General features: G+C 35.1%; 1 protein-coding gene across 1 annotated transcript; it reads left to right on the forward strand.

The window, feature by feature from the left end:
- Window positions 1-1,501: 1,501 nt before the first annotated feature.
- LOC143043245 (fibrinogen-like protein A) lies at window positions 1,502-25,119 on the forward strand. The gene is made up of 6 exons (XM_076215644.1): window positions 1,502-1,632; window positions 2,237-2,317; window positions 20,214-20,344; window positions 22,603-22,699; window positions 24,212-24,376; window positions 24,726-25,119. Exons 1-6 carry the CDS (start codon window positions 1,527-1,529, stop codon window positions 24,983-24,985), a joined length of 840 nt encoding a protein of 279 aa, XP_076071759.1. The 5' UTR covers window positions 1,502-1,526; the 3' UTR covers window positions 24,986-25,119.
- The last annotated feature ends 185 nt before the right edge of the window (window positions 25,120-25,304 follow it).

Here is a 25,304-nt window from a genome sequence, read left to right on the forward strand (position 1 = left end):
GAACAATGTGTTTTTCATATTCTCTAATGAATAATCAACAAATGTCCTATGAATGAACATGATATTGATGGGATCGCCATGTGATCGATGGTAGCCGCATAACCTATTGAAATAATTTATGAAAGTGTATTTTGCTGTCAACGATAGGAAGGCAGACAACTATATAGCTAGACCTAAATCTTAAAAGTTTACACTATTCATTAATTAATTTGAGTCTTATCTTCGAGTGTGTATTTGCACAGTACTGCTAAAAAATATGAAAAAATCAACAGACAAACAATAGTCCTCCAAACACAACATAGAAAACTAACGATTGAACAACACGAACCCTACCATCAACTAGGGGTGATCTCGGACGCCTCGGAAGGGCATCATTTAGCCCTTTAAATCACTTTTGTGTTTTTGTAGATATGGTGGGCACCTTTCTTTTGACCAAATACCGCTTAAGTCCTTATTATTCTAATTTGCCTATGGAATATATTAAGAACTAAGTTACCATTAGTGAGTATATGTACTAGTTGATAGACACAATGTAAAGTTTGAAGCACACGAGATCCATGTTTTGTTGTGTTACAAAATGCAGTTCTTTCAAATACACCAGAATAGTCGTCTTTTTATTTCTATATATAATTTACCGTTGTTCTTTATACACTTTTCGTATTGAATCTAGATTTACATTACGGTAGAGGTAAGAAAAGCAAAATAACCTTGTCTTGTTGAGGCACCCGACCTCACTCTATGTCAAATGCATGCAATTCTGGCATCAGCTTGTTGGAGAAGGTGTTAATAAGGGAAACACAAGGAATACTACGAGGGTTAATATCTAAACAGTCATTTAGTCTCTAGTAGTTAGTTGTCTTATTGGCAATCATACAAGGTGTCTTTATTTTATTTTTAGATTGTTCAGTATGATTCATAAAATTTCGTCTTATTGACTTATCATCATATAAAAGTACAGCGACCAATAATAACGATTACCAAATCGATTTTTCTTGCGGTACTAATTATTCTATACATGAAAAATAAAGAGTAACTATGCTCGTTTATAATCGTAGAGACAAAAGATACCAAATGGATATTCGAATTTATAAGCAGAACTTATATATAATTAATTCGCACATACCCGCACATTTGTTGATCTCACATCGAACATGAACATACAACAGGACGGTGATACTCCCATGCATATAAAGGAAGAAAAATACACATGTAATTTTTTTTTTTGTAAGTATCATAATATATAAAAGGGGGGGAACCAAACGTCAAAAAGGAGGATATCCATCAAACTGACAAATTTAAACATATTAATCAGCAGAGACAGTGAAAACGACTGATCAGTTATTTATGACTTGTTCTGGCGTATATCAAAGAAAAACAAGAAATATCAAGATTCTTGGAAATTGTTTCATGTTAAAACTATCTGGTAACCATCTGTTGCCTTCTTGTATAACACTAGCATATCTGTTTACATGCATCCTGAAAGTATAAAATGGTATCGCATGTATAGTTCTCCATTTGGGGCTAAAATGGCTTCCTGTCTATCTGTTTTTGTTGTTCTAACCACCCTGAATGTGTTGGTTGCATCGGATACTAAGTTAAACAGAAAAAGAGTTGTATCTACATCAGATTCTGGTAAGCATTAAATTCTTGATGGATGATAATCTAAGATAACACGTCGTTTTTTTTAAAAAAACATTCTCACCTACTGAGAGAAGAGAAAGTACAGGGAAACTCTAGTGACAAAATTGTCTTAATTTTAACAAAATTTTAGAAATGAACAAAACGATAGTATGAGGTCAAAACTATTGGTCAATAAAATAATAAAAGCTATGTTCAAATTACATTTCTCGATTGTTGAAAGTTGTATATAAAGAAATAATGTTTTGCAAAACTATTTATAATATCAAATATCAATATACTTTTTAGAAAGTATTTATGATTTAGTTGATACAACTTTGTATTTTTGCATTTTCATAAAATGTTCCAAATTGAGTCCTGGACATTTGTTATATTCCAGAACAACATGTTTTCCATTCATTCCGTTGGTCGATTAAGTCGGGTGTTTTGTTATATCAGGTTTAAGAGATTTTTTCCGCTTTTTAAAAATGACCTTTCATATCGTTCTTTGTTGTTGTTGATACTGTTTGATTATTTAGTCAATGCTTTTGTACACATTTATTATATCAGTTATATGTTAAGATATATGATTTAATATTTTTTTCTTTATACATTATAGGTGTTTGTTTCTATGGAGCTACCGCAGAACGAGTTCTAAATGTCTTGGCATATAGAGATGAAAATTTATTTTTGCGTCCAGGTTTGACCACAATGATTTAACTTACATTTTGACAAAACATGATATTATTAACACACCAGTCTATTTAAAATATAGTTCTCTGATGTAGATATACTTCATACACGTATTTAAAAGGAAATTCTATTAAAACGTTTTTGATATAGTTTGCTGTATTTTAGTGTATTGTCTTTCCAACCAATATACTGTTCATTAAACTTAATGAATCAGTTTAAAGGCTACGTCGTGATACTTTGGAGTATTGATACTACACAGGTCACTAGCACATTGTGAAAAGAATTTTTGTTACCAATGGTATTCAGACAAGTGAACTACTAAAGTGATCGGGCCATCAAAATAAACAACTTACTTTGATTGATCTATACAGACACAAAAGTACTGACAGTAACAGTTTGTAGACCTCTCCTGCATTTATTTTCGATCGTTAGAATCAATTTCCTCATCTGTGGTTTAAGCGATAGTATCGTTTCGATTTTTTTAGTAATCTTTAAGGGACGTAACACTGCTACTAACCCAAACTCAATGTACAGCGTTATTGTTCAGGTCACACCTACTTTTCGCTACAAAAAGAGAAGCGTAGCTTCATATCACCAGTTTTGAGGAGCTTGCTGCTATAAACTGTGTGTTAAACTAATGAATGGACGTCAAGTTGGTTACCTATTCCCTATTCCCTATTCGTTACCTATTCCCTATTCCCTATTCGTTACCTATTCGTTACCTATTCCCTATTCCCTATTCGTTACCTATTCGTTACCTATTCCCTATTCCCTATTCGTTACCTATTCGTTACCTATTCGTTACCTATTCCCTATTCCCTATTCGTTACCTATTCGTTACCTATTCCCTATTCCCTATTCGTTACCTATTCGTTACCTATTCCCTATTCCCTATTCGTTACCTATTCGTTACTTATTCCCTATTCCCTATCGTTACCTATGCGTTACTTATTCGATTTTTAATATCCTTCCCCCTTTTTAATTAATTATTATTCTTCTTCTTCATCTTCTTCCTCTTCTTCTTCCGCCACTTTAAAAATGAACTTGTCCGCAGCATTTCTCCAAAACTACTTGTCAGATTTACTTAGGGTTTCATAAAATGTTAGACTAATATGTCTAGGTGAGCCATCAATCGCTCATTCGTGCATTGGGGTCTATAAAGGGGTATTTTGGGGGGCAGACAGAAGGGAGGGGTTTACTATAGAACCCTATGGGATTTTATTTTCTAAAATTTTCAAATGAATATAACTTGAAAACTGTAAGTGATAGATACATGCAGTCTTCAGAAATGATTAAAGGACAATAAAACAAATCACATGAAATATAGGGGAGTCCCTGGGGGGTCATCCCTACCCCCTTCAATTCGAGAATATGCTTTTAACTTGTAAACGGTCCTGATCCCCACCCCTAAACCATATATATTCTTGTATGGGACAATAAAACTAATCAAATGAAATTAAATAAAAGTTCCTGGGGGTCACCCCACCCCGTTCAATTTGAGAATGTACTATTATCTTGTAAACGGTCCAGATCCCCACCCCTAAACCATATATGTTCTTGAATAGGACGATAAAACAAATCAAATGAAATTAAATGGAAGTCCCCGGGGGTCATCCCCACCCCGTTCAATTTTAGAATGTGCTATTATCTTGTAAACGGTCCAGATCATCACCCCAAAACCATATATATTCTTGTAGGGGACAATAAAACTAATCAAATGAAATTAAATGGAAAATCCTGGGGGTCACCCCCATCCCGTTCAATTTGAGAATGTACTATTATCTTGTAAATGGTCCAGATCCCCACCCCTAAACCATATATTTTCTTGTAAGGGACAATAAAACAAATGAAATGAAATAAAAGGAAAGTCCCTAGGGGGTCACCCCGCCCACTCTTGTTTGAAAACTTATAAACGGTCAACATCCCCACCCCTAAACTATATATATTCTTGTAAGAGACAATAAAACTAATCAAATGAAATTAAATGGAAGTTCCTTGGGGTCACCCCCACCCCGTTCAATTTGAGAATGTACTATTATCTTGTAAATGGTCCAGATCCCCACCCCTAAACCATATATAATCTTGTAGGGGACAATAAAACAAATAAAATGAGATAAAAGGGAAGTCCTGAGGGGGTCATCCCACCCCCTCTTGTTTGAAAACTTGTAAACGGTTAACATCCCCACCCCTAAACCATATATATTCTTGTAGGGGACAATAAAACAAATAAAATGAAATGTAGGTAAAGTCCCTGGGGGTCACCACCACCCCCTCCTGTTTGAATACTTGTAAATGGTGGAGATCCCCACCAGTAAGCCATATATATTCTTGTATGGGACGAAAAATCAAATCAAATGAACATGGAACCATATGAATTGCGAGTTATGGGAGCTTTGTTTGGGAGACTTCGTAACAGCATCCTGTTACAATTACTTCTTGATGATTATACTCTTATATCTTGTACTAGTTCTAAATTTGTTGAGGTAAAATGATCTTTTTATGACCTATTTATATGTGTTTGTGCTCAACCGATCCTTTTACTTTATGTTCGATACTCATTTGTTCCTTATTTGATTTTTATACGTTCTACCTTTTAACTGCTTTATGTCCGTATGTTTGAAGATGGATCTTGGTTCGAAGGGATGAAATCACCGTGTTAGCGCTTGCATAAAAACAAAGATGTGGTATAATTGCCAATGAGACAACAACCCACAATAGACCAAAATGACACAGAAACTATCAACTATAGGTCAATGTACGGCCTTCAACAATGAGCATAGCCCAAACCGTGCAGTCACCTATAAAAGGCCCAGATATGACAATTTCAAACAACTCAAACAACAAAACTAACGGCCATATTTTATATACAAAAAAATAACGGAAAACAAATATGTAACACAAAAACAAACGATAACTACTTAATTTCAGGCTCTTGTCTAGAGAGAGGCACATACTAACATAATGTGGTGGGGTTAAACATGTTAGCAGGGTGTACATCGTTTCGGAGCATGCTATTACCTTGTTTAATTCGTTCCATCACTCGCTTATAATTCGCTTATAATACGTGTATCATACGTTGCACCTTTTAAAACATGACTTTCAATTGTTTTGTTGTCTCTGGCGGTAGATTTGGGTTCTTAGAGGTGATATAACTCTATAAGCGCATATGTACCCGTTCCAGCGCTCGGATAATACCCTGTTACTTATTCGTTCCTTATTCGCTTTTAATGCGCGGGGTAAGTATACGTTGCACCTTGAAATAAATCGTTTTTTAATTGTGTTCATGTCTCTGGTGGTAACAATGTGTTCTTAGAGAAGAAATGACCATATTAGAGCGCATGTACCCGTTCCAGCGCTCGGTTAATACCCTGTTACCTATTCGTTACCTATTCGTTACCTATTCACTTATAATACGTTTGTTGTACGTTGCACCTTTGAGAAAAGAATTTTCACTTGTGTTCATGTTTCTGGTGGTAACAATGTGTAATTAGAGATGAAATGACCCTATTAGCATGCATGTACCCGTTCCAGCGCTCGGTTAATACCCTGTTACCTATTCGTTACCTATTCACTTATAATACATTTGTTGTACGTTGCACCTTTTAGAAAAGGATTTTCAATTCAATTTGTGTCCATGTCTCTGGTGGTAACAATGTGTAATTAGAGATGAAATGACCCTATTAGCGTGCATTTACCCGTTCCAGCGCTCGGTTATTACCCTGTTACCTATTCGTTACCTATTCACTTATAATACGTTTGTTGTACGTTGCACCTTTTAGAAAAGGATTTTCAATTGTGTCCATGTCTCTGGTGGTAACAATGTGTTCTTAGAGATGAAATGACACTATTAGCGTGCATGTACCCGTTCCAGCGCTCGGTTAATACCCTGTTACCTATTCGTTACCTATTCGTTACCTATTCACTTATAATACGTTTGTTGTACGTTGCACCTTTTAGAAAAGGATTTTCAATTGTGTTCATGTCTCTGGTGGTAACAATGTGTTCTTAGAGATGAAATGACCCTATAAGCGCATATGTACCCGTTCCAGCGCTCGGTTAATATCTTGTTACCTATTCGTTACCTATTCGTTACTTATTCGCTTTAAATACGTTTGTTGTACGTTGCACCTTTTAGAAAAGGATTTTCAATTGTGTCCATGTCTCTGATGGTAACAATGTGTTCTTAGAGATTAAATGACGCTATTAGCGCGCATGTACCCGTTCCAGCGCTCGGTTATTACCCTGTTACCTATTCATTACCTATTCACTTATAATACGTTTGTTGTACGTTGCACCTTTTAGAAAAGGCTTTTCAATTGTGTCCATGTCTCTGGTGGTAACAATGTGTTCTAAGAGATGAAATGACCCTATTAGCGCATATGTACCCGTTCCAGCGCTCGGTTAATACCCTGTTACCTATTCGTTACCTATTCGTTACTTATTCGCTTTAAATACGTTTGTTGTACGTTGCACCTTTTAGAAACGGATTTTCACTTGTGTTCATGTCTCTGGTGGTAACAATGTGTAATAAGAGATGAAATGACACTATTAGCGCGCATGTACCCGTTCCAGCGCTCGGTTAATACCCTGTTACCTATTCGTTACCTATTCGTTACCTATTCACTTATAATACGTTTGTTGTACGTTGCACCTTTTAGAAAAGGATTTTCAATTGTGTTCATGTCTCTGGTGGTACATGTAACAATGTGTTCTTAGAGATGAAATGACCCTATAAGCGCATATGTACCCGTTCCAGCGCTCGGTTAATATCTTGTTACCTATTCGTTACCTATTCGTTACTTATTCGCTTTAAATACGTTTGTTGTACTTTGCACCTTTTAGAAAAGGATTTTCACTTGTGTTCATGTCTCTGGTGGTAACAATGTGTAATTAGAGATGAAATGACCCTATTAGCGTGCATGTACCCGCTCCAGCGCTCGGTTAATACCCTGTTACCTATTCGTTACCTTTTCGTTACCTATTCACTTATATATAGAGAAAACAACACAAGCGACATAAGTATCTACTTTATACATTAAATTTAACTTAACAATGGTATTTGTACGTATGAAGCGTCAACTTCATGTTATTCATACCTTTCAAGCGTCATTGTAACATGCATTGTACGTATGAAAGTGAAAATTATTAATTTGGATTGTCTTTCTTTTCCCAAAATAATTTTTAGACCGTTAAAAAGGTGAAAACTTATGTATTACCAACTTAATCATTGACTGCATACGTAAGATGGTTGGTTTTTTTCAGATATATATCTTTTTTTGACAGTAAGCAAAAAATTTATCAGTATCTTTTAATTTAAGTTGACATATGTTATACATGTACATTTGTTTCCAAATTTATTATTAAAGTTTTCGGTGAAGACGAAATTTGTATTTTTACAGTTGTTCCGTTAATGTGTAATGTCATTTGTCAACCGATCAACATTTATTTAGATTACTAAAGGATCTTTGTAGAGTTCCCTGTCATCAATTCCAATCTTTTAAAATGCGTTGCAGCACATACTACATGAAATCGAACAAGCTTAGAAGTTTTTGCAAGGAAATAAATCAAGATTTTATAATTATAAGGAGTCAAAACAGATAAAAGAAAATGTAGCTGAGGGTTGCAAATTTTTTTTTTTTTTGCTTTCTGAAAGTTTATTCTCTTTCTTGCAGAAAGAGCAAGAGCCATTACAACATATGCAAAGTATTTGCAGAAATTTCAGTCAAACACTGGTACACGATTTCATATTACATTCATTTTTTATAGTCTAAGAGTAAAGCCATTTTCAATTAATATTTTATAGTGCGTCTTTTCAATTGTAATGTTATACTGCTGTATCAGTTTTAGGGTGAAGGTTTGCGCTTGTTTAAACGTCCAAACACGCAGCATATATTATATGCACCTGTCCTAAGTCAGGAACAGTGCTTGTCGTTTGTTGGTATGTTTGATATATGTTTCTCGTTTAAAATAATAATTAAAAAAAAGATGAGGTGTGATTTCCAATGAGACAACTCTTCACAGGAGACCAAATGACACAGAAATTAATAAAAATGGTCACAGTAGAGCCCATATTGAGCAAAGCCCATACCGTATAGTCAGCTATAGAAGGCCCCGAAATGACAAATGCAAAACGTTTTACAATTCAAACGAAAAAACTAACGTCCTAATTAATGTACAAAAAAAATTAACGAGAAACAAATATGTAACACGGCAAAACGGCAACCACAGAATTACAGGCTCTAGACTTGAGACAGGCACATATGTACGTAATGTGGCGGAATCCCACAAAATATATTTGCTCTTCTCTTTATTTCATAGCAACGTTATGTTACATATTTATATATGGCTTTTAAAGCCAAGACGCAAAGATATGCTGATTTAGTTTAAGTTTGGTTAAGTTTAATTGGTAATTAAACTAAATTGATTTGTGTGGAACTTGTGCCTAATTAGCTATAAAATATTTTGTTGATTGATATAGATCGTTAATCATCTAGTGTTAACTAGATATATAAGTCCCTGACCTGTGAAGTGGAGCTGTAGGAGACTTTATTATATTTGTTTGTCTGTCTGTCTTGTAGTCGTTTTTGTCTGTCTGTCTGGTGGTCTTGTTTGTCTTGACTGTCTAGTGGTCTCCTCTGTATATCTGTCTGGTGGTCTTGTCTGTCTGTCTGTTTATCTGGTGTTCTTGTCTGTCTGTCTGTTTATCTGGTATGTCTGTCTGTCTGGTGGTCTTGTCTGTCTGTCTGTATTGTCGTCTTTTCTGTCTGTCTGGTGGTCTTTTCTGTCTATCTGGTGTTCTGGGCTGGCTGTCTGTCTGTCTTGTTGTCTTGTCTGGCTTGTTGTCTGTCTGATTGTCTTGTCTGTCTGTGCCTGTTTGGTAGTCTTGTTTGAGTGTCTGTCTGGTGGTCTTTTTTGTGTGTCTGTCTTGTGGTCTTGTTTGTGTGACTGTCTGGGGGTCTTGTCTGTTGGTCTGTCTGTCTGATGGTCTTGTCGGTGTGGTGGTCTTATCTGTCTGTATATCTGTTTTTCTGGTGGTCTGATCGGTCTGTTTATCTGTCTTTCTGGTGGTCTATCTGGTAGTATCGTCTGGCTGGCAAATGTCCATGATAAAATCCAGATCAAGTTCGAATTTGTTTGGGTCTTATGAGTTTGACCGAGTAATTCTCTGATATGCTGGATACTGTCCACGCTAGTCTGTGTCCACACCTGTTTCATTCGATATTTCGTAAACGTATTTGCAAGAAATTCTTCCCAAAAAATAACTTCGTTATTTGTATGTTCAACCTTTATACTGTGTATACTCGTTGAAAGAGATGTAATATGGCAAGGAGATAGCAACTCAGATGTTCCGTTATTTTTCTTTCTAATGTTAACATCATAGAAGGAACGAACCATCTTTTTATGTGTTTAAATATTTGGTGCGGAGGGGCATTTTATTTCGTACAGACAATTTGATGAAGTATATATATGAAGCCAAAAAAGAATTAAACTTTTAAAAATAATCCTTTGTTTAACCACAAAAGATGAATCGTCGATATCTAACAGTATTAACAATCAGATAGCTAACTATCAGGGGAAATGATGTTGATTTTAAGCAACTATTGGTTACCGTATGTTTAGCTTTAGTCCAGACCCAGGGCTCAATTTCAGATTGTCTTAATTATGTACTGACAACAATAAACAAACAAGAACTATCTTGATACAAGATATACGACACATTTATATGTTGGCGTGAAGTTTTGTATCAACCATAAACATTTATCTTTTGATTTTTTATAATTTCACACATATATTGATTCTGACTTGACTATAAGGTATATCTGAAGGTTTTTTTCCGGAGAAAAAAAACCGCCGTGAAAATACTAGTTATGATAACTGTACGACAAACACAATTTTAAATTAGAGATACAACCTATTTTGGTTTGAAAATCGTGGATTGACGGTCAACAAAGTGAGATGATATTTGTATTTTGAGATTTTTTATTTCAATTATAATTGTTTAATGATAATGTGCTTTGACTTAATAATTAACCCTTGGCATTTTAAACAAAGTACAACAGATGTATAGCAGTGTCTCCAGTTATTGAATCCTAAACTGGATATCAGCTCTTTATACCTTCCTTTGCTTCCATTAATTACGATTATTTTTCTTAAGGTTTAATGGTCAATAATTTTAAGTTACAAGAATCACTATAAATACTAAAAAATCGAAACTGCTTTTTCAAGTTGAAGACGTGCATGCACGCTTAAAGATCGATTAATTATGCACTGACAAAATCTCTATTTTGGAAAGGGAAAGGCAAGGGAATTAAAACGAGAAAGCAAACATGTGCGAACCAAACACAAATATTATAAACAGCAAGAAAGTCAAGCACTGAGTAGCATATGACTGAGCATAAATTATGGCGGTGGACAAACATGTTTACCGACTCAAAATGCTCTCCTAAATTTAGAAAGTGATGCAACAGCAGTAAGTAAAAATCAATTTAAAAAGACAGTTGCAACAATTCACACTAAACATAACTCGTAAGAAATAGTCTAAGGTAGGACATAGATTAACGATCTGAGATATTAAAGCCCGGGATGACGAAGTATAAAAAAAATGAAAGACGAAAACATTCCAAAAAGACCACACCAGACCATAAAGCATAAAACAGTCCATTAATGGCATTGGGCTGTATCTGGTTTTTGATCGGTTTGTTTCTTATAAACAAAAAGACTTACACGTACAGTATCAAGATTGTTTTAATTGTCCAATGTATTCATGATTCCATAACTGAAAATTAACGTTTTCCCTATGTACAACAATTTTGTCTTAATTCAAATATCCTAATTAGATTAAGAAAAATATGAAGATAATGGCGAAATTATAGCTAAATGCATTTTGATATGGTTTTTTGTTTGTTTGGAAAAAGGGAGACAATTCAATCTCAAATATAGTCTTAATTGTGATTTCTTACGTATACTTTATGTATGACGTTAGTAAAGTCAGATATCGAGAGTTCTCTATAATACGTTTGTTGTACGTTGCACCTTTTAGAAAAGGATTTTCAATTGTGTCCATGTCTCTGATGGTAACAATGTGTTCTTAGAGATTAAATGACGCTATTAGCGCGCATGTACCCGTTCCAGCGCTCGGTTAATACCCTGTTACCTATTCGTTATTTATTCGATTTTAATACGTTTGTTGTACGTTTCACCTTTTAGAAAAGGATTTTCAATTAAGTCCATGTCTCTGGTGGTAACAATGTCTTTTTAGAGATGAAATGACTCTATTAGCGTGCATGTACCCGTTCCAGCGCTCGGTTAATACCCTGTTACCTATTCGTTACCTATTCACTTATAATACGTTTGTTGTACGTTGCACCTTTCAGAAAAGAATTTTCAATTGTTTTCATGTCTCCGGTGGTAATAATGTGTTCTTATAGATAAAATACCCCTATTAGCGCGTGTGTACCCGTTCCAGCGCTCGGATAATACCCGGTTACTTATTCGTTACTTATTTGCTTAAATGCGCAGGGTATATATACGTTGCACCTTGAAATAAATTGTTTTTTAATTGTGTTCATGTCTCTGGTGGTAACAATGTGTTCTTAGAGATGAAACGACCCTATTAGCGCGCATGTACCCGTTCCAGCGCTCTGTTAATACCCTGTTACCTATTCGTTACCTATTCGTTACTTTTTCGCTTATAATACGTTTGTTGTACGTTGCACCTTTTAGAAAAAGATTTTCATTTGTGTTCATGTCTCTGGTGGTAACAATGTGTTCTTAGAGGCAGCACTCGCACCCGAAAAGTGGAAAGGGGTAAATATAAGTTGCAAAACTTGTTTCCCAATCCACTATAAATAAATATATGTAAATTAAAAAATAAAACGTGTGTTATGCGTTTGCTCTTGAAAAAAAGAAATATGTTTGTGTCTTTGGTGGTAACTGTCGGTTTTTAGAGGTGAAATAACCCTAATAGAACATATGTACCCGTTTCAGCGCTTGACTGATACCCTGTAACTTATTCGTTCCTTATTCGCTTTAAATACGCGTGGTATACGTTGCACCTTGAAATAAATCGATTATCGATTGCTTTCACGTCTCTGGTGGTAATTATGTGTTCTGTGATCTGAGTTGAAAAAACCCTATTAGCGCATATGTACCCATTTCACCGCTCAGTGATACCCTGTTACTTATTCGTTCCTTATTCGCTTTTAAAACGTGTGTAATGCGTTGCACTTTAAAAAGAAATATTTTTGTGTCTCTGGTGGTAACTGTCGGTTCTTAGAGGAGAAATAACCTTAATCGAACATATGTACCCGTTTCAGCGCTCGACTAATACCCTGTTACTTATTCGTTCCTTATTCGCTTTAAATACGCGTGCTATGCGTTGCACCTTGAAATAAGAAGTAACAAATAGGTAACAAGGTATAAGCCGAACGCTGGAACGGGTACATACGCGCTAAAAGGGTTATTTCATCTCTAAAAACACATTGTTACCACCAGAGACATGAACACAAACGAAAATCTTTTTCTAAAAGGTGCAACGTACAACAAACGTATTATAAGCAAATAAGTAACGAATAGGTCACGAATAGGTAATAGGGTATCAACCGAGCGCTGGAACGGGTACATGTGCGCTAATAGGGTCGTTTCATCTCTAAGAACACATTGTTACCACCAGAGACATGAACACAATTAAAAAACAATTTATATCAAGGTGCAACGTATATAAACCCTGCGCATTAAAAGCGAATAAGTAACGAATAAGTAACCGGGTATTATCCGAGCGCTGGAACGGGTACACACGCGCTAATAGGGGTATTTTATCTATAAGAACACATTAATACCACCGGAGACATGAAAACAATTGAAAATCCTTTTCTGAAAGGTTCAACGTACAACAAACGTATTATAAGTGAATAGGTAACGAATAGGTAACAGGGTATTAACCGAGCGCTGGAACGGGTACATGCACGCTAATAGGGTCATTTCATCTCTAATTACACATTGTTACCACCAGAGACATGAACACAAGTAAAAATCCTTTTCTAAAAGGTGCAACGTACAACAAACGTATTATAAGTGAATAGGTAACGAATAGGTAACAGGGTATTAACCGAGCGCTGGAACGGGTACATGCGCGCTAATAGGGTCGTTTCATCTCTAAGAACACATTGTTACCACCAGAGACATGAACACAAGTGAAAATCCTTTTCTAAAAGGTGCAAAGTACAACAAACGTATTTAAAGCGACTAAGTAACGAATAGGTAACGAATAGGTAACAGAATATTAACCGAGCGCTGGAACGAGTACATATGCGCTAATAGGGTCATTTCATCTCTATGAACACATTGTTACCACCAGAGACATGAACACAATTGAAAATTCTTTTCTAAAAGGTGCAAAGTACAACAAACGTATTATAAGTGAATAGGTAACGAATAGGTAACGAATAGGTAACAGGGTATTAACCGAGCGGTGGAACGGGTACATGCGCGCTAATAAGGGCATTTCATCTCTAAGAACACATTGTTACCACCAGAGACATGGACACAAATTGAATTGAAAATCCTTTTCTAAAAGGTGCAACGTATATCAAACGTATTATAAGTGAATAGGTAACGAATAGGTAACGAATAGGTAACAGGGTATTAACCGAGCGGTGGAACGGGTACATGCGCGCTAATAGGGTCATTTCATCTCTAAGAACACATTGTTACCACCAGAGACATGGACACAATTGAAAATCCTTTTCTAAAAGGTGCAACGTACAGCAAACGTATTATAAGTGAATAGGTAACGAATAGGTAACGAATAGGTAACAAGGTATTAACCGAGCGCTGGAACGGGTACATGCACGCTAATAGGGTCATTTCATCTCTAATTACACATTGTTACCACCAGAGTCATGAACACAAGTAAAAATCCTTTTCTAAAAAGTGCAACGTACAACAAACGTATATAAAGCGAATAAGTAACGAATAGGTAACGAATAGATAACAGGGTATTAACCGAGCGCTGGAACGGGTACATATGCGCTAATAGGGTCATTTCATCTCTAAGAACACATTGTTACCACCAGAGACATGAACACAATTAAAAAACGATTTATTTCAAGGTGCAACGTATACTTACCCCGCGCATTAAAAGCGAATAAGGAACGAATAAGTAACAGGGTATTATCCGAGCGCTGGAACGGGTACATGCACGCTAATAGGGTCATTTCATCTCTAATTACACATTGTTACCACCAGAGACATGAACACAAGTGAAAATCTTTTTCTAAAAGGTGCAACGTACAACAAACGTATTTAAAGCGAATAAGTAACGAATAGGTAACGAATAGGTAACAGGGTATTAACCGAGCGCTGGAACGGGTACATGCACTCTAATAGGGTCATTTCGTCTCTAAGAACACATTGTTACCACCAGAGACATGAACACAATTAAAAAACGATTTATTTCAAGGTGTAACGTATACTTACCCCGCGCATTAAAAGCGAATAAGAAACGAATAAGTAACAGGGTATTATCCGAGCGCTGGAACGGGTACATGCACGCTTATAGGGTTATTTCATCTCTAATTACACATTGTTACCTCCAGAGACATGAACACAAGTGGAAATCCTTTTCTAAAAGGTGCAACGTACAACAAATGTATTATAAGTGAATAGGTAACGAATAGGTAACAGGGTATTAACCGAGCGCTGGAACGGGTACATGCGCGCTAATAAGGTCATTTCATCTCTAAAAACACATTGTTACCACCAGAGACATGAACACAATTGAAAATCCTTTTCCAAAAGGTGCAACGTACAACAAATGTATTATAAGTGAATAGGTAACGAATAGGTAACGAATAGGTAACAGGGTATTAACCGAGCGCTGGAACGGGTACATGCGCGCTAATATAGTCATTTCATCTCTAAGAACACATTGTTACCACCAGAGACATGGACACAATTGAAAATCCTTTTCTATAAGGTGCAACGTACAACAAACGTATTATAAGTGAAAAGGTAACGAATAGGTAACAGGGTAATAGCCGAGCGCTGGAACGGGTAAATGCACGCTAATATATCATTTCATCTCTAATTAGACATTGTTACCACCAGAGACATGAACACAAGTGAAAGTCCTTTTCTAAAAGGTGCAACGTACAACAAATGTATTATAAGTGAATAGGTAACGAATAGGTAACGAATAGGTAACAGGGTATTAACCGAGCGCTGGAACGGGTACATGCATGCTAATAGGGTCATTTCATCTCTAATTACACATTGTTACCACCAGAGACATGAACACAAGTGAAAATCCTTTTCTCAAAGGTGCAACGTACAACAAACGTATTATAAGTGAATAGGTAACGAATAGGTAACGAATAGGTAACAGGGTATTAACCGAGCGCTGGAACGGGTACATGCGCTCTAATAGGGTCATTTCTTCTCTAAGAACACATTGTTACCACCAGAGACATGCACACAATTAAAAAACGATTTATTTCAAGGTGCAACGTATACTTACCCCGCGCATTAAAAGCGAATAAGGAACGAATAAGTAACAGGGTATTATCCGAGCGCTGGAACGGGTACATATGCGCTTATAGAGTTATATCACCTCTAAGAACCCAAATCTACCGCCAGAGACAACAAAACAATTGAAAATCATGTTTTAAAAGGTGCAACGTATGATACACGTATTATAAGCGAATTATAAGCGAGTGATGGAACGAATTAAACAAGGTAATAGCATGCTCCGAAACGATGTACACCCTGCTAACATGTTTAACCCCACCACATTATGTTAGTATGTGCCTCTCCCTAGACAAGAGCCTGAAATTAAGTAGTTATCGTTTGTTTTTGTGTTACATATTTGTTTTCCGTTATTTTTTTGTATATAAAATACGGCCGTTAGTTTTGTTGTTTGAGTTGTTTGAAATTGTAATATCTGGGCCTTTTATAGGTGACTGCACGGTTTGGGCTATGCTCATTGTTGAAGGCCGTACATTGACCTATAGTTGATAGTTTCTGTGTCATTTTGGTCTATTGTGGGTTGTTGTCTCATTGGCAATTATACCACATCTTTTTTTTTTTTATGCAAGCGCTAACACGGTGATTTCATCCCTTCGAACCAAGATCCATCTTCAAACATACGGACATAAAGCAGTTAAAAGGTAGAACGTATAAAAATCAAATAAGGAACAAATGAGTATCGAACATAAAGTAAAAGGATCGGTTGAGCACAAACACATATAAATAGGTCATAAAAAGATCATTTTACCTCAACAAATTTAGAACTAGTACCAGATATAAGAGTATAATCAACAAGAAGTAATTGTAACAGGATGCTGTTACGAAGTCTCCCAAACAAAGCTCCCATAACTCGCAATTCATATGGTTCCATGTTCATTTGATTTGATTTTTCGTCCCATACAAGAATATATATGGCTTACTGGTGGGGATCTCCACCATTTACAAGTATTCAAACAGGAGGGGGTGGTGGTGACCCCCAGGGACTTTACCTACATTTCATTTTATTTGTTTTATTGTCCCCTACAAGAATATATATGGTTTAGGGGTGGGGATGTTAACCGTTTACAAGTTTTCAAACAAGAGGGGGTGGGATGACCCCCTCAGGACTTCCCTTTTATCTCATTTTATTTGTTTTATTGTCCCCTACAAGATTATATATGGTTTAGGGGTGGGGATCTGGACCATTTACAAGATAATAGTACATTCTCAAATTGAACGGGGTAGGGGTGACCCCAAGGAACTTCCATTTAATTTCATTTGATTAGTTTTATTGTCTCTTACAAGAATATATATAGTTTAGGGGTGGGGATGTTGACCGTTTACAAGTTTTCAAACAAGAGGGGGTGGGCTGACCCCCTAGGGACTTTCCTTTTATTTCATTTCATTTGTTTTATTGTCCCTTACAAGAATATATATGGATTAGGGGTGGGGATCTGGACCATTTACAAGATAATAGTACATTCTCAAATTGAACGGGGTGGGGGTGACCCCCAGGAACTTCCATTTAATTTCATTTGATTAGTTTTATTGTCCCTTACAAGAATATATATAGTTTCGGCGTGGGGATGTTGACCGTTTATAAGTTTTCAAACAAGAAGGGGGTGGGGTGACCCCCTAGGGACTTTCCTTTTATTTCATTTCATTTGTTTTATTGTCCCCTACAAGAAAATATATGGTTTAGGGGTGGGGATCTGGACCATTTACAAGATAATAGTACATTCTCAAATTGAACGGGACGGGGGTGACCCCCAGGATTTTCCATTTAATTTCATTTGATTAGTTTTATTGTCCCCTACAAGAATATATATGGTTTTGAGGTGATGATCTGGACCGTTTACAAGATAATAGCACATTCTAAAATTGAACGGGGTGGGGATGACCCCCGGGGACTTCCATTTAATTTCATTTGATTTGTTTTATCGTCCTATTCAAGAACATATATGGTTTAGGGGTGGGGATCTGGACCGTTTACAAGATAATAGTACATTCTCAAATTGAACGGGGTGGGGTGACCCCCAGGAACTTTTATTTAATTTCATTTGATTAGTTTTATTGTCCCATACAAGAATATATATGGTTTAGGGGTGGGGATCAGGACCGTTTACAAGTTAAAAGCATATTCTCGAATTGAAGGGGGTAGGGATGACCCCCCAGGGACTCCCCTATATTTCATGTGATTTGTTTTATTGTCCTTTAATCATTTCTGAAGACTGCATGTATCTATCACTTACAGTTTTCAAGTTATATTCATTTGAAAATTTTAGAAAATAAAATCCCATAGGGTTCTATAGTAAACCCCTCCCTTCTGTCTGCCCCCCAAAATACCCCTTTATAGACCCCAATGCACAAATGAGCGATTGATGGCTCACCTAGACATATTAGTCTAACATTTTATGAAACCCTAAGTAAATCTGACAAGTAGTTTTGGAGAAATGCTGCGGACAAGTTCATTTTTAAAGTGGCGGAAGAAGAAGAGGAAGAAGAGGAAGAAGAAGAATAACTAGAATTGCCATTGCAAGCAATAGCGGATGTCACCCTTCCCCCTATTGCCACTAAGCGGCAGCCATTTCAAACTTGTTTAACAGTAAATGCACAAATATGCATGGCTATTCATCTTTTTGTAAATGTTCAGTATATTCAGAGCATTTTAAAGTATTTCACATTTATACCGTTTCCATGGCAACGGCAGCCATTTTGAAAATTTCAAAGTCAAAAGTCTCATCTTAACCAATAATATCAAATTTCATTAAGTTAAAACCATTTTGAGAATTTTTGACATTTTTGCAGTTTCCATGGCAACCATGGCCATTTTGGAAATTCCAACTTCAAAAGTCATATCTAGACTTGACAGTTAACAATCATATCAAGTTTCATCAATTTTGAAGCATTCTGAAATTTTTGCTCCTGTATCCATGGTAACATAGTAGTTCCAATGATTATCAAAATCATTCAAAACCTGTATATAGTGGACAACTATATTGTATAAAAATTTGATGATTTTAAGTTCAAGCATACCAAAGTTATACACCAAACCCGGAAGTTTTTGGAGCATTTTGACCTTTTTGCATTGTTTCCATGGAAATGGCAGACATTTTGGAAATTCCAACGCCAAATTCCACATCTACCAAAGTTGCTCATCGTTATGCTAAAGTTTCAAAAAAATTGGAGCATTTCCATATTTTTGAAATTTTTGGTGTAGTTTCCATGGCAACATAGCAGTTCCAAAATGTGCCAAAATCATCCAAAACCTGTATATAGTGGGCACCTACATTGTATTAAAATCTAAAGATTTTAAGCTTAAGCATTCTCAAATAATTCAAGGAACTCCAAAATTTTATTTTTTCACCATTTTTCCGTTTCCATGGTGATGGCAGCCATTTTTTAGTTCCAATTTTGCACAGACTCTGGGGAGTCAGGGTTCCTTGTTATAGTGCACCATCATTCGGATTGGTACTTTTGGCTCTGAGAAAGCGGGCGGACAAAATTAGGTGGAAGTATAATAATAATAATACAGAAAAAGAAACAGAGGAAAAGCAATATGTCACCCGACATTGTCGATCGGATGACATAATAATTAATTAAAAAGGGTGAAGGATATTAAAAATCGAATAAGTAACGCATAGGTAACGATAGGGAATAGGGAATAAGTAACGAATACTAGGTAACGAATAGGGAATAGGGAATAGGTAACGAATAGGTAACGAATAGGGAATAGGGAATAGGTAACGAATAGGTAACGAATAGGGAATAGGGAATAGGTAACGAATAGGTAACGAATAGGGAATAGGGAATAGGGAATAGGTAACGAATAGGTAACGAATAGGGAATAGGGAATAGGTAACGAATAGGGAATAGGGAATAGGGAATAGGTAACGAATAGGGAATAGGGAATAGGTAACCAACTTGACGTCCATAACTAATGACCCAATGTCAAATCTTAGCGTCTCCACAACTTCGCTTTCAACCATTGATATTCATAGAATTATATAAGAAGGTAAGATACCGTCTGTCATCAAATTGTGTTGTCTTTGTAATTTAAATGGAATGATCAATATAAAAGATAAAAGACAAAAGCTATTTTTATTAATTTGTGTAAATAGTTAGGACTGTAATAAGTATATCGGGGCGATTATATTCTTTAATAACTTTTTGTTGACGGTAAATCTAAATTAGTCTTTGAAATATTGGACATTTTATGTAGAGAAATATATGTGGTAGACGTTCCCTTCTGTTCATGATGTTTCTTTACCGTATTCTCTCCATATATCTTTTTTTTCTAAACTTATTAGCGTACTTGCCTTGCGAGAAGGTCGTGTGTTCGCTCGGCTCCGACCAACTAAATGATATGCATAAGTATTATAACTTATCTTTATAAACAGTACGTAAACCGAAAGACTGTGCAGACTTGGACCCTAAACGTGACCCTAGTGGAGTGTATAGAATATATCCATATGCCGGAAGTGGATTCAAGGTTTATTGTGATATGAAGACCGATGGTGGGCGCTGGACAGTAAGTTATATAAATATTGCTTAAATATCTACTCAATTTACAAAAAAAACAACTTTATATGGGTAAAATTATGAACTGTTAGATTCGGTCTGTGGTGTTTACAACAAAAATAATACAATACTTATATAAGCGAAGGAAACACCAAAGTACGCTACCGATAAATACGTTCATATCTGGGATTAAAAACAAAATCTATGTTCTCGCTAAGAGTGTTGTGTTCGTACCGGCCGACAAAGCAGCCAACAATGTTGTCTTAACTGGACATATTTAAACACGTATGTCCTTAAAATGAAATTATACAATCACCTACATACAATACCTTACACTCCACTTTCATGTCAATACCACATCTTAACTTATGGCCTTCAGATTTTTAGATGTTTAAGGAAAATTACGTGCTTTTGATGGTCCTTTTATTCGGTCAACAAGTTTTGACTTTTTCACTCTTTATACTACACTTTTAAACAATCTTATCAAACAAAAAAGTTCTATTTAATGTCATGGTCATCTGCAAAATCTGATTATAAACTTGTTTGTTGCAAGTCATAAAAAGGTTTGTTTTTACCTAATATACTAGTATATGCTATATAGACTTACTTAATGTGTGTGATGAGATCATTAAAACCGTAAATTTTCTTCTTGTTGAATTTATGTACGTTTCGGCTATAATGTGAATTGACATGTTGTTGGTTTTCCTATGATCACACATTTTTCTCCTTTAATATCAGACTTTTACCTTTCCTGTTATGAATTATAAACTCAGTACAAACCGGAATAAATTCTAACTAATAACTTCAACAACACTTACCAACTAATAACTTCAACAACACTTACCGTTATTTTGGGGATATTGTTTTTTGTAAGATACTCAAGAAATCTCAAAACATACTGCCGAAATTTACATAAAAGAGCTTACTTCATATACATCAAATATTACATGTAACAGCAACAACGTTAATATTCTAAACTAAGAAAAGTTTTACACGAGAAAATCTACACAAAATTTTACGAGAATTTTCCTTCTTTGGACGGTGTAACGGTGGTTTTTTATATCCTAAGACGTTTGCTATGCCCGTATCTGTAGTGATATCTTTTGGCATTTTCAATGAATAAGCGTTATCTATGTAATTATGTCAACTTTGATGTAGGTGATTTGCACATTTACGGTACTACAATCTCTCAAATACCTATATATTGCCATTGCATAAGGTCATATTTTCTCTAACTGTTAGAGAGGTCTTTATCCAAAATCCATTGGATGTTGGATGTGTACTGAATGATATTTTAGTCGTCGATACAAGATTTTTCTGCTGTAGCTCAGTGGCTGGCGTTGGTTTACGTCTGTTCTTTTCGTTTTTTGTAAATTATTTGGTTTTAATCTAGGCCGTTAGTATTCTCAATTAAATTATTTCATGTCGGGGCCTTTTATAGCCTACAATACGGTATTGGTTTTGCATAATTGTTGAAGGCCGTATGGTTACCTAAGGTGCTTCCATCCACTATATTTGACCTGAAGTGGATAGTTGTCTCACTGGTAATCATACCACATCTTCTTGAATTGTATAGAGGACAATTTGAATTGATTATCATCCTTCATTTTCAAAATTGGCGATCTCACACACTTATTTCTAATATTCACACTTGGCAATCATAAATGAATAAAATATATATAACGATAATTGGAAGTGTGGATAGGGTATATCATTTGCACAAGAAAACTGGTTTTACCCAAACAGTTTATATAGCCTATCCAATGGATGGAGGATCTGTCGCATAGGTGTCACTTAATAAATCGACGTATTTATCAAAATTATTATTTCTGTGACTTAATCATACGATCCTTTATGAAAGATATTGAGCTTATATTATATGCAGTCAATTCAATCTTCATGCCTAATATATCATGTTCTAGATTCAACTGGCGAGGAAAGGTAACACTAGGCAATTGAAAGCTGAGTTTTTTAGTTCAGTCTAGGGGGCCGAGTGTTCTAAATCGAAGGACATAGTGCATGCGGTTTTGTTTCGGTTTCCCTATAGCATGAGTTCCAATCCTGGCAATGGGAAGAACAAAAATTTGCTAAAAATTGTTACATAAGATATTCAATAATCGGCACAAAGTCACAATTTATTACACTTCTTAAAATGTGCAACATCATATAACATTTTGTGTGTATACACGCAAGATTTGTTTATCTTTGAACTTATTTCACATTTTATCCTTTTATTCAACAAATTTTGCATTTCATTATTCTTTTAAGGTTCTTATCAGACGAATGGATGGTTCTGAAAATTTCAATAAAAATTGGATAGGATATGAACATGGTTTTGGAGACTTAAATCGGGAATTCTGGTTAGGTAAGTCTATCAATTTAATATGTGTATCCTTTTCATGTTGGTTTTGCCATTTGATTGCGGACTTTCCGTTTTGAATATTCCACGGAGTATTCTTGTGGTTTTACTTTTTTTCAAGATACGACCAAGATGAAGGGCTACAATACAAGCGCAGTTTCTATAATAAATTTCGGTAATATTCTAATATTTGTATTGTTCTATTTTAAATACATAATGTTTCCCTTTTTATTTAATATATGGGTTATTTTTTTTTCTAAATACGAATTTTGAAATTGCAAAATTGATTTAAAGTTTCTAATTCAAACATCCCTTGCCATAAGAAAATCCAAAAAACAGTACTTATAGAACAACATATAAAAACTGCAATATTGAATCTCTTTTTTTTTTTTTTGATAGGTGGTGCAATATTTTGTCTCTTCTGTTACCATGTTCAAATGAAAAATAAGGGTTTTCAGAAGAGGTCTGACTATATAAAATTGAAAGCTTGTTTTTTGTATACAATTTGCTGGCTTTCAAAAGTAAAATCTTCTATATATATTCAGTCTGTGATATGATAGATTTTTTGTCAATTTTCCATGGCGAATGCCTCAAAAAAATTGTTTTCAAAGATTATAGAAATTCATCTCACATCTTCCATAAGAAATTAAAAACAATATGCATAGGCGGTCTGAAAATAACTACATTTTTTTAAGATGACCAATATGGCAGTTAAGAATATTAATATTTGTTATGAGATAATCGATTTTATGTTATTCGTACTCAATTGTCATATTTCAAGTTTAGCAAAGTTAGATTCTAGTAATATTTTGTACACAATCCGTCCCTTTAGATTTTTAAATCCATCTTACTAGTATTTGGTTTTACGAAGAATTTGATTTATAACGTCTTTTAAACAATAAACTCAACTTACATTTTTGAACACCAGATGAGCATAACCAGTTGACGAGCATAGAGGACTCATAATTCAAAAAGGTTTTGCCAAATACAGCTATAATAATCAACTCCTTGTGTAGAAAATGCTTAGTATTTTGAAGAATTAAAATTTGTGTATGAAGTTAATTCCTAATTAAGACCATATAAATGTCTTAATTGCCGATTTACTCTAGAGCTTCAAACTATTGCTTTTAAATCAATACTGCTTTTCAATAATAAATTAACCAAGGCTTCACCAGATATGTAATACGAGAAATACTTCGGCTCATTGAGAGCTAGATTTTTTAATTAAAATATTACGATGCAGATACAAAATCTTATGCGTAAATATGTTTTGATTAACATGTTAAAGAAATTAAAGATAACCGTAACAGAGATTTCAAATGTTGTAATGCCAGTGCTATCGATTGGTGAAGAGAATTAAATATATATATATTACTTAGGTAGGTTTCCGCACGTAGGATATGTTTTTCAAGAGTTCTAATCAAGTGATTAAATACGAACTGTTACTCCTATGGTTATATAAGGTAATAATTATCTAAAATTAAACATCAAATGAGAAAAAAGATTTCACTTTTGTAGGAAACAAGTACCTCAATTTACTGACTTCAATTGGGAAAACTGAAATGAGGGTTGACATGCAAAATTTTAAAAGTGACAAGAGGTATGCCAAATACTCAACATTCAAGATTGGAGATGCTGGATGTAAATATAAACTAACAGTCGGTGGATTTTCTGGAAATGCTGGTACGTAGGTTTAACCAAATTCAACGAATCAAATTACTAGCAAGCCCGTTACAAGTCCGATCTACGTAACGGAACAATAAAGAAATCTAGCTGGCACAACATAAATTTGAAGCCTTATAAATATGCTAGTCGGTTAATATTTTTTATACAAATATCATTTATGCTTATGTTTAAATTAGTATGTATTCTACAAGGAGACAATAACCCAAACCATCAAAAGACTAGGACAGATACCTGCCATGTTCATATCCCACAGTAGGCAATTATCGTTTACACAAGTCATGTTCAGCTAAAAGATTGCTCTCAATATATCACACAAATAATATCATCAACAACTAATTCATTTCAGGCAATGCTTTTGCATATCACAATGGAATGAAGTTCTCAACACCCGACCAAGACAATGATAATTCGAGTGGAAATTGTGCAAACGGGGGTAACAGAGTTGGTGGCGGTTGGTGGTACAACTCATGCGATACTGTCTGCTTCACATTTTCATATGCCAACAATAATAAAGGTCTGACTGGGGAAGCACTAATACAATGGGATACATGGTCAAGTTCTGCGTATTCCTTGAAGTATGCTTCAATGATGATACGAAGAGTTTAATGTATCGAGAGGACATATTAAAGATAAATCTATCCACTAACAATAATTTTATAATCTATAAGTTAAAACTTATATATATATCAAGACATCCGGCACCCAATGTATAAATGTTTATTATATTATCTATGATTTAATATTCCAATGCAATTTTTGGATATACCACATCCTTATTTAAAAAAAAATCATAGTGCTTACAATATCCAAAAACAAACACTTTTACAGCCGATTTCATTGAGTGTATAGGCAAAGATAATATCTTTGGTTAGTTTGCTTGCAAGCTAAACCTAGAAGTCATTATTAGGTTAGGTAAACTACCCTC

The sequence above is a fragment of the Mytilus galloprovincialis genome, chromosome 8, assembly GCF_965363235.1.
Source record: "Mytilus galloprovincialis chromosome 8, xbMytGall1.hap1.1, whole genome shotgun sequence".
NCBI classification, from domain to species: Eukaryota; Metazoa; Mollusca; class Bivalvia; order Mytilida; family Mytilidae; genus Mytilus; species Mytilus galloprovincialis.